We start from the raw sequence: 13,418 nt of genomic DNA, 5'->3' as shown, positions 1-13,418 counted from the left end.
AAAAAGACAGATATACAAAATCTTAGCATAATTTACTGCAATCTTTTTTAATTTATGTACCATTTCGGTCTAATGCTGTTCGGTCTAGTGAGGTTTCGGTAAAGTACTTTTCGGTCTAATGAGTTCGGTCTACTGCTTTTGGTCTAATGATTTCGGTCTAATTGTCGTGTACCACCGAAGATACTTTCCGTATCCTGTTTTGGCATCGACATCGCTGTAAACTAGTGTAAACCATGCAAGGTCGCGAGGATGAACGGGTGACACATCCTTGGTATATACCTATACGATACAAGAAAATGAAGGTTTGTTTTGATATCGATGTAGCGACCGCAATCGAGACGTACACTGCGCTCATCCATGTATCTTCGGCATGTTTTACCCTCTCACTACGGAGACCAAAGGATGGTATCCTCGCCTAGCGAGTATCCTACTCTTCATATTCGTGAATTCTCGCATTTAAAATAATGTATTTATTTTACAAAGCGATCGATAATATAGTTTCAATCGCCAGGTAAAATAAATACATTATTTTAAATGCGAGAATTCACGAATATGAAGAGGATGAAGATTAGAATACTCTGTTCTAGGCGAGGATACCATCCTTTGGTCTCCGTAGTGAGCAAACCCTAAGGATATGCCTCTATATGGCACTGTGAGAATGTTACATAGTGGAATCTGCGTAACATGTTACACAGTGGAAAATAATGAAGAATAACGAATGCACAAACAGGAAAATTATTTCAAAATGTATGGTTTCACTGTACTAAATTATAAAAGTGCAGTAATATATTTCCATAAATTTAAACGTGGCAACAAGAGTATAAATTCGCATCTAGTCTATTTACAGTAATCTCAATAACAAAGAACCCTGACTACGCGTTAAGCCCTATATCTAAGTTCACTGTAAATATTTGAAATCCGTGTTTTTATAAAATCTCTTAAGAAATGTCTCATCATTGACAAGAAGCAAATTTGAAATGATAATTTATGATAGTCTATGATCAGTCTATGCGAAAATATTTTACCATACATTCATTATAACTACCAAGTACCACAGTTTATGTAGTTCATCAATAGTGGCGTTCAGTGAAAATATCCAGTAAATCCTGTACAAACGTCTTTGCTAAACAGTAGTGTTTCTTTAATCTTAGATAACGTACTTAACATTAGGAATATTCTGGTGTTTTCTCAGTACAATTTGAAGATGCTCAAGCGATTCATGTTTTTGAATCGAACTTTCTTCTAGTGTACAATTAGTTATGCGATTACAATGGGATTACAATGGGATACTGTGGATCACAGTAATTCTGTTTGTATTTTTGTCTGTAAGTATCTTTAAAATTTTATTTATTTAATCTAAAAATTTATTATACGTCATACATGAATAATTTACGGACTTCAAAGAGTTGATTGATCTCATATTTTATTTGCTTTAGCTTATGGCTTACATCACAAAATAGGTAATTAGATTTACATATACAATACAATACATTACAAACAGGGCCGCGCCAAGGCTTTCAAGCGCCCCGGGGCAAGTAATTTTAGGCGCCCCTTTCCCCCTTCCTTTTTAAGTAGTTTTTTGTAGCTTACTGAATCGTTATACGATATACCTACAAACTATTTTTTATGTGTTACGAAAGTATCATCATCATCATAATCTAACCGTTATCGTCCACTGCTGAACATAGGTCTCCTCTAAGTTTCTCCATGGCACCCTATCTTGAGCTACCGGCTATCCAGTTCCCGGCAGTCCTCTTTGCATCGCGCATCGTCACACCAGCGCGTTGGTGGTCGATATCTGCTTCGTTTATCCGATTGTCCGCCCGCGGTCGCTATTCCAATAATCTTCTAGTCTAGCTGTTGTTCGGTGTTCTTGCCACGTGACCTGCACATCTCCATTTCTTTTTTGCTACATGTTCTACTATGTCCTTGATTTTTGTTCTTTGCGTGATATTATTTGGTATTCTGTCTCCTTGTGATTCTTAGCCTGGCCCTCTGGGTAGGTAAAGGTACGATTCCGACATCGACGGCAGGCGGCAGACGGCAACTGCAAACTGAATTACAGTTGTTACCATGACATACGTATTTATTTTGCACTATTAATTTGTATAATTATTAGCAACTGACGTTCTGCCGGACAGCAATTGAAGTTAGATGTCGGAATCAGTCTCATACAAATTAATAGTGCAAAGTAGTGACGTCTGTCACGGCGACAACTGCAACTGCCGTCTGCAGTTGCAGTCTGCCGCCTGCCGTCGATGTCGGAATCGTACCTTAACCCTTATTTTCTGCTCTTAGATTTTCAGCAGCAGGAAAGTAATATACTGAAAAGTTATTACGTAATGGTATAAATATTTACAAAAAACAACGATTACCTAATCAGAGAACAAATAAATATATATAATTACATATTATTTTAGTCCATTTGCTCACGGTTTTTGCTCCGTATTTTCAAGAACCGCTTAGATTGACATGAAATTTGGCATAGGTACGCATAGCTAATTTATAACAAAGAAAAAAAGTTGATATTGCCTCGTCGAGGATGAAAAAATATACGTTAAAATTAAGTCCGGAAATGGATAAACTGACTAATTCTAAGCAACTTTTGTTCCATAATAATATACAGTTTTTTTTTAAGTCAATATTTTTCCATTTATTTGCGAGTGAGGATGTTGCGCATGAGTATGTTCATTTTTCAACATAAAAATCAAACGCAAAATAACACAAAAAGTGTGTATTTTATTGAAAAAAATGTTCTTAGCAAAAATAGAGCTTATAAAATAATTTAAAAAACTTGTGCACGCAAGAAGTCAGTAGATCTAGTAGAGGAAGAGAGTCACCTCGAGAAAAGTGGGTTCTTATTCGTCAAATTAGAAATCGAACACTTCAATGTGAAATAACCAAAGAATGAAGCACTTTTCGGGCAAAAATCATTACAACTTTTTTAAGTTTTTACAAAAAGATTTATTTTTGTTTTTTAAAAAAGTTTCTAGTAGCAAAAGTAAGCCTAACGCTGAAAATAAAGTTGGTCCCTTTTTTTTAGTAAAAAACATCGTAAAAATCTCCGCTTAATTAGCATCCCAAACGAAATTAATCGTTACAGCTTTACAATTTACTTCACTTATGTATATTTATATGATCTGGAAGTTTCACCATTTAAAATTGCTTTTTTTAAAATTGGTTTCAAATAAAAAAAAAATAATTTGAAATTTTGAAGAAAATGCCTTTTTTCAAAATCTTTCCTAAGAATATATTTTTGGTAAAATACTTACTTTTTGAGTAATTTGTTAGTGGAAAACGGTGGAAGACGAAAAACTGTCTAAATTGTTGAAAAATGAACATATTCACTCGCAAATAACTCGAAAAGTAGATATTGACTTAAATAATATAAATACTTTATAAAACAACTTAACTTTATAGTTACTTACAATTCGTCAGTTTATCCACTTCCGGACTTATTTTTAACGTTAAGTATATTTCCCCCCATAAAAGAGTGGTACTCCCCTAGGGCAAAAGCACACGTCGACACAATATCATTTTCTTCTTTAACATGTTAGCTATGTGTATTCCAAATTTAATGTTAATCCAAGCTGTTCTTTAAAATTCAGAGGTTTTGAAATCTTTTACCGTGAGTGAAGGGAGTAATAGTTCAGTTTAAGGGGAACGGAGCAAAATGCGAAATTTTGACGCATGTCAAAATTTTCAATGTGTTTTAAATGTATTCATTTTTTTTGGAATCCTGAGAAAACTAATAAGTATTTTTGAAAGAATTAAATGCAGAATGAAAGATTACTTGATTACCGAGGGCCGAAAGTCCCTCAGAATAAATAAATATTTTCTTTTAAAAGAAATATTTGCAATTAAAAATCACACTAAATTTTTCCTTTTATTTTCACCCCTGTAACTTATTAAAATAAACATTATAGAAATTTTCAGGGACTTTCGGCCCTCGGTAATAATGTAATCTTTCATTCTGCGTTTAAATTTTTCAAAAATATTTATTAGTTTTCTCAGGATTCGAAAAAAAAAATGAATACATTTAAAACACATTGAAAATTTTGACATGGGTCAAAATTTTTTCATTTTGCTCCGTTGGCCTTTGAAAGAAATAACGGTTCGTACACTTAAAGCAAGAATCATATTATCATTCCCGCACCGTTCCGGCACGTAGCATAGTCTCCGAAAAACCTGATTTTACAAAGAGTTGTCTGATACTATACGCTCTGGACAGTATGAACTGTTCATATTTAAAACCATTAAAATCAATATTTTTAGGAAACGAAACGCTACGTGCTGGAACGGATAATATGATTCTTGCTTAAGAGGAAACAGTAGCGATCAACAGGTAAGGTAGCAAAAACGCGTTCCAAGATTGCGGCTGTAATTTTGAATATTTTTTCGAGATATTTGGCACACGTATTCGTAATATAATAAAGAATGGCGGTACAGAGCCCAATTTCAAAAATATATTAATATGTGGAAATTACTCTGTAATTAAATACAATATTAAAAAAACGAGCCTGTACCGCCATTAAGAAGAACAAAAAAATACACTGTCTTCAAATAAACTTTTTTATTCGATGCCTAGATTTTGTGTCATTTTGGAACTACTAAAATTTTTTATTTCATTAGTAGTTCCAAAATGACACAAAATCTAGGCATCGGATAAAAAAGTTTATTTGAAGAAAGTGTATTTTTTGTTCTTCTTAATGGCGGTACAGGCTCGTTTTTACTTTATCGTACTATATACGTAGTATAGTATAATAGATAAAGTTATAGGATTACGTAGTATAGTATAACAGATAAAGTTATAGGATCGTGCAAAAAAAAATTTTCAGATTTCACTTTTTTTTGACGTTTTGAGTCCCCCTGAGTCTAAAAAGCAAATAAAAAAAAAACATGTCGGAAGTATGTACGTACGTACGTATGTCGCCACCGCCCAGCAAAAACTACTGGACCGATTTTGATGAAATCCGGTATGAGTAAGTTTAAGAGAATTTTGTCGAGAAACTAAGCTTTTCAAAAAAAACCTCTCAAAGGGGGGCCGAAATAGGGGGGTTATTTAGGGCCCATTTTTGCAAATTTTGACCGAAATGAATGAAATTCAACTCAAAGTAAGCTCATCGATAGGTAAATAAAAATACGGAATTTGACATTTCCAAATTCAAAATGGCGGCCAACATGGCCGACCGCCCACTCGACACATTTCCCTACCAATCTAAAAACGTGTTTAAGATAAGTTTAATTTGAAAAAGTCGTTATATAGCCTAAAGATGGGGCTATAATAAGGATGTTATCGTTTTTCAGAAAAAGTTACGGGTTGCCTATATTTAAGGGGTCAAAATTTGACATAAATTTGAACTAGATTTTCTCAAAAATGGCTCCAAGGAATTTTTTTATTTTTTGATATGTTTTTGATATTCTATCAGTAAATTGAATGGCATTAATCAGATTTCTTAACTCCCTATAGGAGGGAGTTATGAATTTTTTATAAAAAAATATTCGAGTGCCCGTAACTTCCTTCTTAATAAAAACTTAAATTTAAAATTTTGCAGACATATATGGTACTTTATTATCTATTATCACAATAAATTTCATCAAAAATATGGCTTCCGGTTGAACCGGAAATGAATAAAAAATCTTAATTTTTTTAGATATGCCCTATATATTTTTACATATTTTGAAAGAATGCAAAATTACCTTTCCAATGACATAAAATTCATTGCTATAGCTCAAAAACTCGAAAAGTTACGGTAAATAGAAATTTTGCTATAATCTTATGTGTGTCATCTCTCACGCGATCATAGCAGAGCATTATTGTAGGGCAGTCAATGACGGTATTTGGCTCCGACTTTCATCCTACTACATTGATGTACTTGATATTTTCACATTAAGTAGGGAATAGCTCAAGAAACAAAATCTACCCTATATACTATGGCGCTTTTATCTTGGGGCGGTTCCCACTTCTTCAAGGGGGTGGAAAATTTGTTGGTCAAAATAAGCACGGAAGTGGCTAATGAACCTATTTCTAAGCAAAAACTAGTCTATACTTTTTTTTGAGAACTCGATACTTTTTGAGTTATGCGTAGTTGAAAATTGGCCATTTTCATTGAAAAATGACACCTGTTAGGACGGACTTTTTGTGAATACCTTAAAAACTATGCATCGAACTAAAAACACTATATAAAACATTTTTTAGATTATAAATAATAAAGAGATTCGTTCCTTCGTAAATATTCTATTTATTATACAAAAAGAGATATGGTAGGTGAAAATAGTTTGTTTTTTGGTGCATGCTCAAATTGATGTATTCAACTTGAAATAACAGAGGAACGGTAGGTTTTGGGTGTATAATGCTACCAACACCTTTTGTAGTGTTTGAAAAGGCCTTTAAAACGAGCACCGTTAAATGTCGGTTACATACAAACTAAGCGAGATATGGTGCAAAAAAATATATGACTAATATACTTTAAGCAAAAATGAAAAGTATATACATTTAACTCCCCATCCACCATAATTTAAATGCATTGTTTTTCTTTTGCAATACCTTTTAATATAGTGTTATTTCTACTTTCAAAAAGTTGAACGGGTTTAAAATGAATGGTTTTTGTAAAAAATGTGATCAAATTATAGAATGAATTTTTAAATTTTAAACCTTCCCCATGATAAAAGCGCCATAGTATATAGGATAGACTTTGAATTAGGAGATTGGGCTACTCCCAAAATTTCATTAAAATCCATGCAGTAGGATAGAATTCGGAGATAATATCTTGTTTTTAATCTCGTGCATTGACTGGCGTAATAGAAATAAGAGTGAAATGCAAATATTGTAAACTATTAATTTCTCAGAAAAATGAACTAATTTGAAATGAAAGTATGACTATAATATTCTATTGATTTATGCAATAATCTATACATCTATAGTGTGTCCCCGAAATATGGCATCGAACATTTTCTCAAATGCAGGAATTAATGATGCGTAGAACCATAAAATACTTTCAAGTACAGAAGGTGTTTCTAAAATATCAAAATAACGAGTAATTTTGTAATTTTTATAGAATGCCAGTATCTAGTACCATAACGATAATAGATCGGTACGATAAAGTTCTCGGACGGCCCTTCCGTCCAGCGTTTTTTAATATTGTATTTAATTACAGAGTAATTTCCACATATTAATATATTTTTGAAATTGGGCTCTGTACCGCCATTCTTTATTATATTACGAATACGTGTGCCAAATATCTCGAAAAGATATTCAAAATTACAGCCGCAATCTTGGAACGCGTTTTCGCTACTGTTTCACCTTAAGGGATCAAAGTAATAGGTAATAACTGCTATTTTTATATCTACCTACGATTTGTAAATTTTCAATTTTACAAGATAATAAAATATTATTAATATTTCTGGTAATTTCGGTATTGTCAAGTTTTTTTTCGGTACCTACCGGCGTCTTTTTACTTCGGCGCCGGGGGGCACCGCCCCTCTCCGCTCTTATGGACGGCGCGGCCCTGATTACAAACATGTATCCAGTTTTTTTATATATTTTATTATTCACTCCATCTGTAGAAGAAGTCGGAGCATCTTCCACATTTTGTTCCAATTCGATTAAGGGCTGCCACATCTTAAGGGGACGTTAAAACAAAACTCCGGGTATATAAAACAATAATTAGGCCCATAGTAAGTTATGGCTGCGAAACATGGGTGGTGACACAGAAATCTGCCAATGCATTAGATGTGTTTGAAAGAAAAATATTACGTATGATACTGGGCCCAATAAGTGAAAATAACAACTGGCAAATTAGGTATAATAGAGAAATATACGAGCAATATAGCGAACCAACTCTAGTACAATACACTAAACTGCAGAGATTACGGTGGGCAGGGCACGTGGTCCGCATGCATGAGAATAGAATCCCCAGAAAATTGCTAAATGCAAGAATGCAGGGAAAAAGACCTGTTGGAAGACCTAAAAAGAGATGGGAACACGAAGTCGATGAGGATGCCAGGAACTTCCTGGGAACGCGTTCATGGAAAAGAACAGCGGTAAATCGAAATGATTGGAGAAGCTTGTTGAAGGAGGCCAAGGCTCGATTTGGGCTGTAGTGCCATTGGATGGATGGATGGATAGCCACATTGTGGAGGTGAGGATAATTGTACCTGTTATCATATGCATAGCATGGTTTAGCTGAGTGTCAACCAGGTGAATATGCCTGCTATTCAACCACACCGGTGCATAGTATTCGCATAGTTTATGATAGTCTATGATCAGTCTATAAGAAAATATTTTACTATACATTCATTATAACTACCATAGTGTAGTCCTTCTTGTCTTGGTCTCCAGTGTCCAAGATAAGAAGCATATCGAAGTAGAGGTCGTCCGCCTACTAGGGATGGCGGTTTTTGACAAAACACCAGTTTTCGGTTATACCGGTTTTTTTTTGCTCACGGTTTAACCGGGCGGTTATAACCGGCCAATAAAACCGATTTTTCCAAAAACCGGTTTTCGGTTTTTTTAATCCACTAGGTTACAATGTCACATTTACAATCCACTTTAGTTTGCGATACTCCACTCGATACTCGATATCAATATGATCAAAATTAGTACTATCGAAAGAACATCAATATCAATATAAATAAAACACAATTTTTAATAAAACCATTTTATTCTATTATTTATTTTAGCGTAAGATTAATATATACGGTTATGATCTCCTTTCTATTACTTTGATATCAATTAGTCTTTATTTGATTACTCCAATTAATTACTTAATCAATTACCCAATTGCCACAAATCATACAAAAAAAATTAAGAAAAATCTCAGGGTGCCTTTTTATAATACAAAAAAAATATCTAAATTATCTTATGTTATACTTATCTTCTCTCGTGGTTTCAGTATCTCTTAGTTGGTTCTAATCGGGAAAAAATATTAGAAAAATGAATTAAATAGAAATATAAAATAAGCATAGAGAATTGTCTTTTATTATCAAAATCAATACTCTAAAAATCGATCAAATTAAAACCTGTGGACACAGCTGTCCGAATGAAATTTTTACCACTTTACAATCACATAATCATTTAACATACAGAAGTATTGTAGACCAGTAAGGATCTGTGAAAAAACGTCTATTTTTGGATGTGAATTCGGATTTTGGCAGATAAAGTTAGGTGACACCTTCAGTAAAAATAATTGACTTATGCTCCTTCTCAAATATGCCCGGAACATTAATAAAAAAAATTAAATATTTAAAAATGTCGAAAAACGTCCATTTTTTTCTACTTTCTTTGCTTATAACTTTAAAACGATTCGTTTTGGAACAAAGTCGTAAAAAGATAAAATAAAGATAATTGAATTTTGTATGATAAACGACTGGTCAAAAATGTCTTAACCTATTACCTTTTCTGCAATATAGCAATAAATACACAATAAGGGGGCAAAATACGCCTGTTGTTATTCAATGTTTTTAACCACTTTGGTAGCACTTAGTATCTTAGTAATTCGCTTAAGAAATTATTTGTAATATACTTAAATCGTGTACCAAATTTCATTAACATCCACCTAATAGATTTTGCATAATAAATTTGCAACCTAAATGTTTTTAAAAAGGTTCAAATTTTTTAAAATCTTTCTGAACAAAAAGTAGACAATTTAAAATTTGTCTAATTTTTTAACATATAAAGAGGGGCTCTACCTATCTAATACACTTTACAGAATTAAAATCGGATTATTTAAGGGGCCTCAGCAATGTTTTAAACTTATAACCAATTTTTGGCTTATAAACAAATAGCTTTGTTTAATAATAAAAAAAATTTATTTTTAGCAATGCAAATAATTAAAACCGGTATAGTTTGACTTAAACTTTCAAATGCTGTCAGCAGAATTGCTATTTTATTTTTTAATCAAAAGTTATTCGCGTTCAAAAATTGCAATTTTTCGAATTTTTGAAAGTTCCACTGCGTTTATTTCGAAAACTATGCATCCTACGAAAAAACTTGTAAGAACGTTTTTAGCTTAGAATTACCCAAGAAATACAAAAAAATGTTTTTATTTTGCGAAAAATCGATGTTGTATAATTCCTCAAGTTCTTTGTTTATAACAATCTTATCGACATCCGGATCAAATCCAAAAAAATCGTGTTCTACGGGTCAAAAAATACATAAAAATCTTGGGTAAGTCCATCTAAATAAAGGCGCCCGTAGCACCTCCTCTTGGCCACAGGACTAATTTGTTTATAAACCAAAAAAATGTTTATAACTTTAAAATATTGCTGAGGCTGCTTAAACAATCCGATTTCAATTCTGTAAAGTGCGTTAGATAGGTGGAGTGCTTCTTTATATGTAAAAAAATTGACAAATATTTGTATGTTCTAGATTTTGTTGTGCAAGATTTTAAAAAGTTTTAATTTAAAAAAAAAGTTTAGATTGAAAACTATTATTCAAAATCTAGTAAGTCAATTTTAATGAAATTCGGTGTACGGTTTTAGCACATCACAAAAATTTTCTAAGCGAATTAGGAAGGTTCCAAGTTTAACCTAAGTGATGGAAAATCATTGAATAAAGACAGGTTTGTTTTGTCCCCATATTTTATATTTATTGCTATTTTGCAGCAAGGCTGATAAATTAAGACATTTTTGACCAATCGCATCTGATAGAAAATTTAATTATATTTGTTTTATTCCTATACAACTTTGTTCCAAAATGAATCGTTTTAAAGTTATAAGCAAAAAAAGTAGAAAAAAAAACGAAATTTTTTGAAATTTTTAAATATTTTATTTTTTTTTTATTAATGTTCCGGGCATATTTGAGAAGGAGCATAAATCAATTATTATTAACGAAGTTATCACCTAACTTTATCCGCAAAAATCTGAATGCCACCTCTCACATCCACCTAAAAACAGATCCTTCCTGGTCTATTGCACAAATACACAAAATATTAATCAGATTTTGATCTATCACAGAGCATAAAAACATTCACTATCATACTTGTGCAGCCATAGATGGCTGTTGCGTACAACCATCACAGGCAAAGTACAATTTTGTGTTAACAGGAATATGACATAGCCTCAACAATAACATCCATTAAGCGATTGTGTTGTACACACCTTATCAACGATTATTAATATCTTCGGACAAAGCTTCCGGAAGTGGAAATCGAAACGTTTAGTATTTTAGGTAAAATATGTAATCGTGATTACATTCATTGATCTTCAGAAAGCATATGATAGAGTTCCTAGAGAGATTCTGTGGTGGGCACTCAATAAGAAAGGAGTCCCTGGCGAATATGTAAAGATTGTGAGAGATATGTATGAGGGAGTAACGACTAGTGTTAGGACAGGTGTGGGAGAGACTGATAAATGGGCCTAGCCGGGTTAGATGATGAAAAGTGCCCCCAACTCGATTCGAATACCATATAGGTCACCGTTTAGCATATATAGTGAAACTAACTTTCTGAAATTTTTAGCCCCCTAGGTGGTCATGTGACCCACCTAGAGCCTAATTAGGGTTTTTATGCTTTTATTTTTTATCTCAGCCGCATCGAGAACTAGCGAAAAACTTTAAATAAAAAAGTTGTAAGCTTTAAAAAGTTCTATCCGAAATTTTTTTTTTATTTTTTGGCGGGAAATTTAAATTTTAGAACGATTTTAAAATTTTAAATGAGTATACTAAGACATTCGTTTTCACGAAAAAAATATGTAACGTGTATTTTTGCACAATGTTTCACTCTGAATTTTTTCAAATTTTTAAAATTGGTGAAACGCACGTTTATAAATGAAAAACCGCATTTTTTGGTTTTTTTCTCGTTTTTTGATATAATTTTATACATGTTTTTCAAAAAAGGTAACACCGTCACTAGAATAAGTAAAAAACTGAAAAATAATTTGGGGTTGCTTGATAAAAATTTTTTGTAACGCCATCCATTTTCAAGATATCCATTTGAAGAAAACAAAATTTTACACATTTTTTACGATTTTGCCGAAACTACTGGCAACATTGTAATAAAACTTGGCGTGTTTGAAGAGGTAGTTATTGTGCATCTTTTGACATACAATTAAGGATTTGATATTCATCATTGGCGCGCATAGGGGTAATGGTTTGAAATTTTCAAAGAAAAAAAGATAGTACGCCACTGACATACTTCAAATTAACAATCATTTTTAAATTCCTTGTTCAATTTGCGATAAAAAAACTATCTTCTCATTTTTTCATAAGACGTTTTGCTGCAAAAAATAAAATATCTTAACGCTTCCAAAGTACATATTTATTCGAATTAGTTTGTATGTACGAGTTTATGTATGTAGATGTAGAAACTACTAGAAGTTCGAATACTTTGTAAGGGTTAAGATGTTTTATTTTTTGAATAAAAATGGCGCGTCGTATGAAAAAATAGGACGATAGATTTTTGTCACAAATTGAATGAGGAATTCAAAAACGATTGTTAATTTGAAATATGTCAGTGGCGTACTATCTTTTTTCTTTGAAAAGTTCAGACCATTACCCCTATGCGCGCCAATGATGAATATCAAATCCTTAGTTGTATGTCAGAACATGCACAATAACTACCTCTTAAATCCCGCCAAATTTTATTACAATGTTGCCAGTAGTTTCGGCAAAATCGTAAAAAATATGTAAAATTTTGTTTTCTTCAACTTGTATCTTGAAAATGGATGGCGTTATAAAAAAATTTTATTAAGCAAACCCCAATTATTTTTCAGTTTTTTACCTATTCTAGTGACGGTGTTACCTTTTTTGAAAAATATGTATAAAATTGTATCAAAAAACGAAAAAAAAAACCGAAAAAATGCGGTTTTTTTATTTTTAAAGGTGCGTTTCACCAATTTTAAAAATTTTAAAAAATTCAGAGTGAAATATTGTGCAAAAATACACGTTATATATTTTTTTCGTGAAAACGAATGTCTATTAGAAGTATAGGTGTGGCACCAATTGATGCCAAAATGAGAGAGCATAGGTTAAGATGGTTTGGTCATGTTCAACGTCGAGACGTTAATCACCCAATACGAAGTATAGCTGAAGTGCAGATTCCTGGAAGGAGTAGGAGAGGAAGACCAAAGAAGACCTACGGGGAGACGATCAGGCAGGACATGTTGGTCTTCTTCTTCTTAGGGTGCCTGTCCGTTCCGAAAGTTGGCGATCATTCTGGCTATGATGACTTTGTTAGTTGCTATACGGAATAGTTGTGTTGAGGTCTTTCTATACAATGCTCTCAGGTTAGCAAGCCAGGATATTCTTCTTCGTCCTGGGGTCCTTTTTCCTTCAATTTTTCCTTGTAAAATGCATTGGAGTAGCTCGTATCTGCCTTGATTTCTCATTATATGGCCCAAGTACTGCAGCTTACGGCCCTTCACGATGTTGACTAAATCTGCGGTTGTGTTCATCCTCTGAAGTACTTCTTCATTGGTGA

The 13,418-nt window shown here is 32.8% G+C and overlaps 1 protein-coding gene across 50 annotated transcripts in view; it reads left to right on the top strand.

Annotated features, from left to right (window-relative positions):
* Positions 1-1,004: 1,004 nt before the first annotated feature.
* Positions 1,005-13,418, top strand: part of LOC126892480 (serine-rich adhesin for platelets-like) — a 46,573-nt gene continuing 34,159 nt past the window's right edge. For 17 of the 50 annotated variants that reach the window (XM_050662030.1, XM_050662254.1, XM_050662172.1 and 14 more), the window contains exon 1: positions 1,006-1,325. In XM_050662030.1, coding sequence (XP_050517987.1) covers positions 1,260-1,325 — 66 coding nt within the window. In that variant the 5' untranslated portion in view covers positions 1,006-1,259. Of the gene's footprint in view, positions 1,326-13,418 lie in introns of all 50 variants that reach the window. The other 33 variants (XM_050662178.1, XM_050662100.1, XM_050662129.1 and 30 more) reach the window with 3 other exon arrangements.

The sequence above is a fragment of the Diabrotica virgifera genome, chromosome 1, assembly GCF_917563875.1.
Source record: "Diabrotica virgifera virgifera chromosome 1, PGI_DIABVI_V3a".
NCBI lineage: Eukaryota > Metazoa > Arthropoda > Insecta > Coleoptera > Chrysomelidae > Diabrotica > Diabrotica virgifera.
This window is presented reverse-complemented; position numbering and strand designations above follow the sequence as displayed.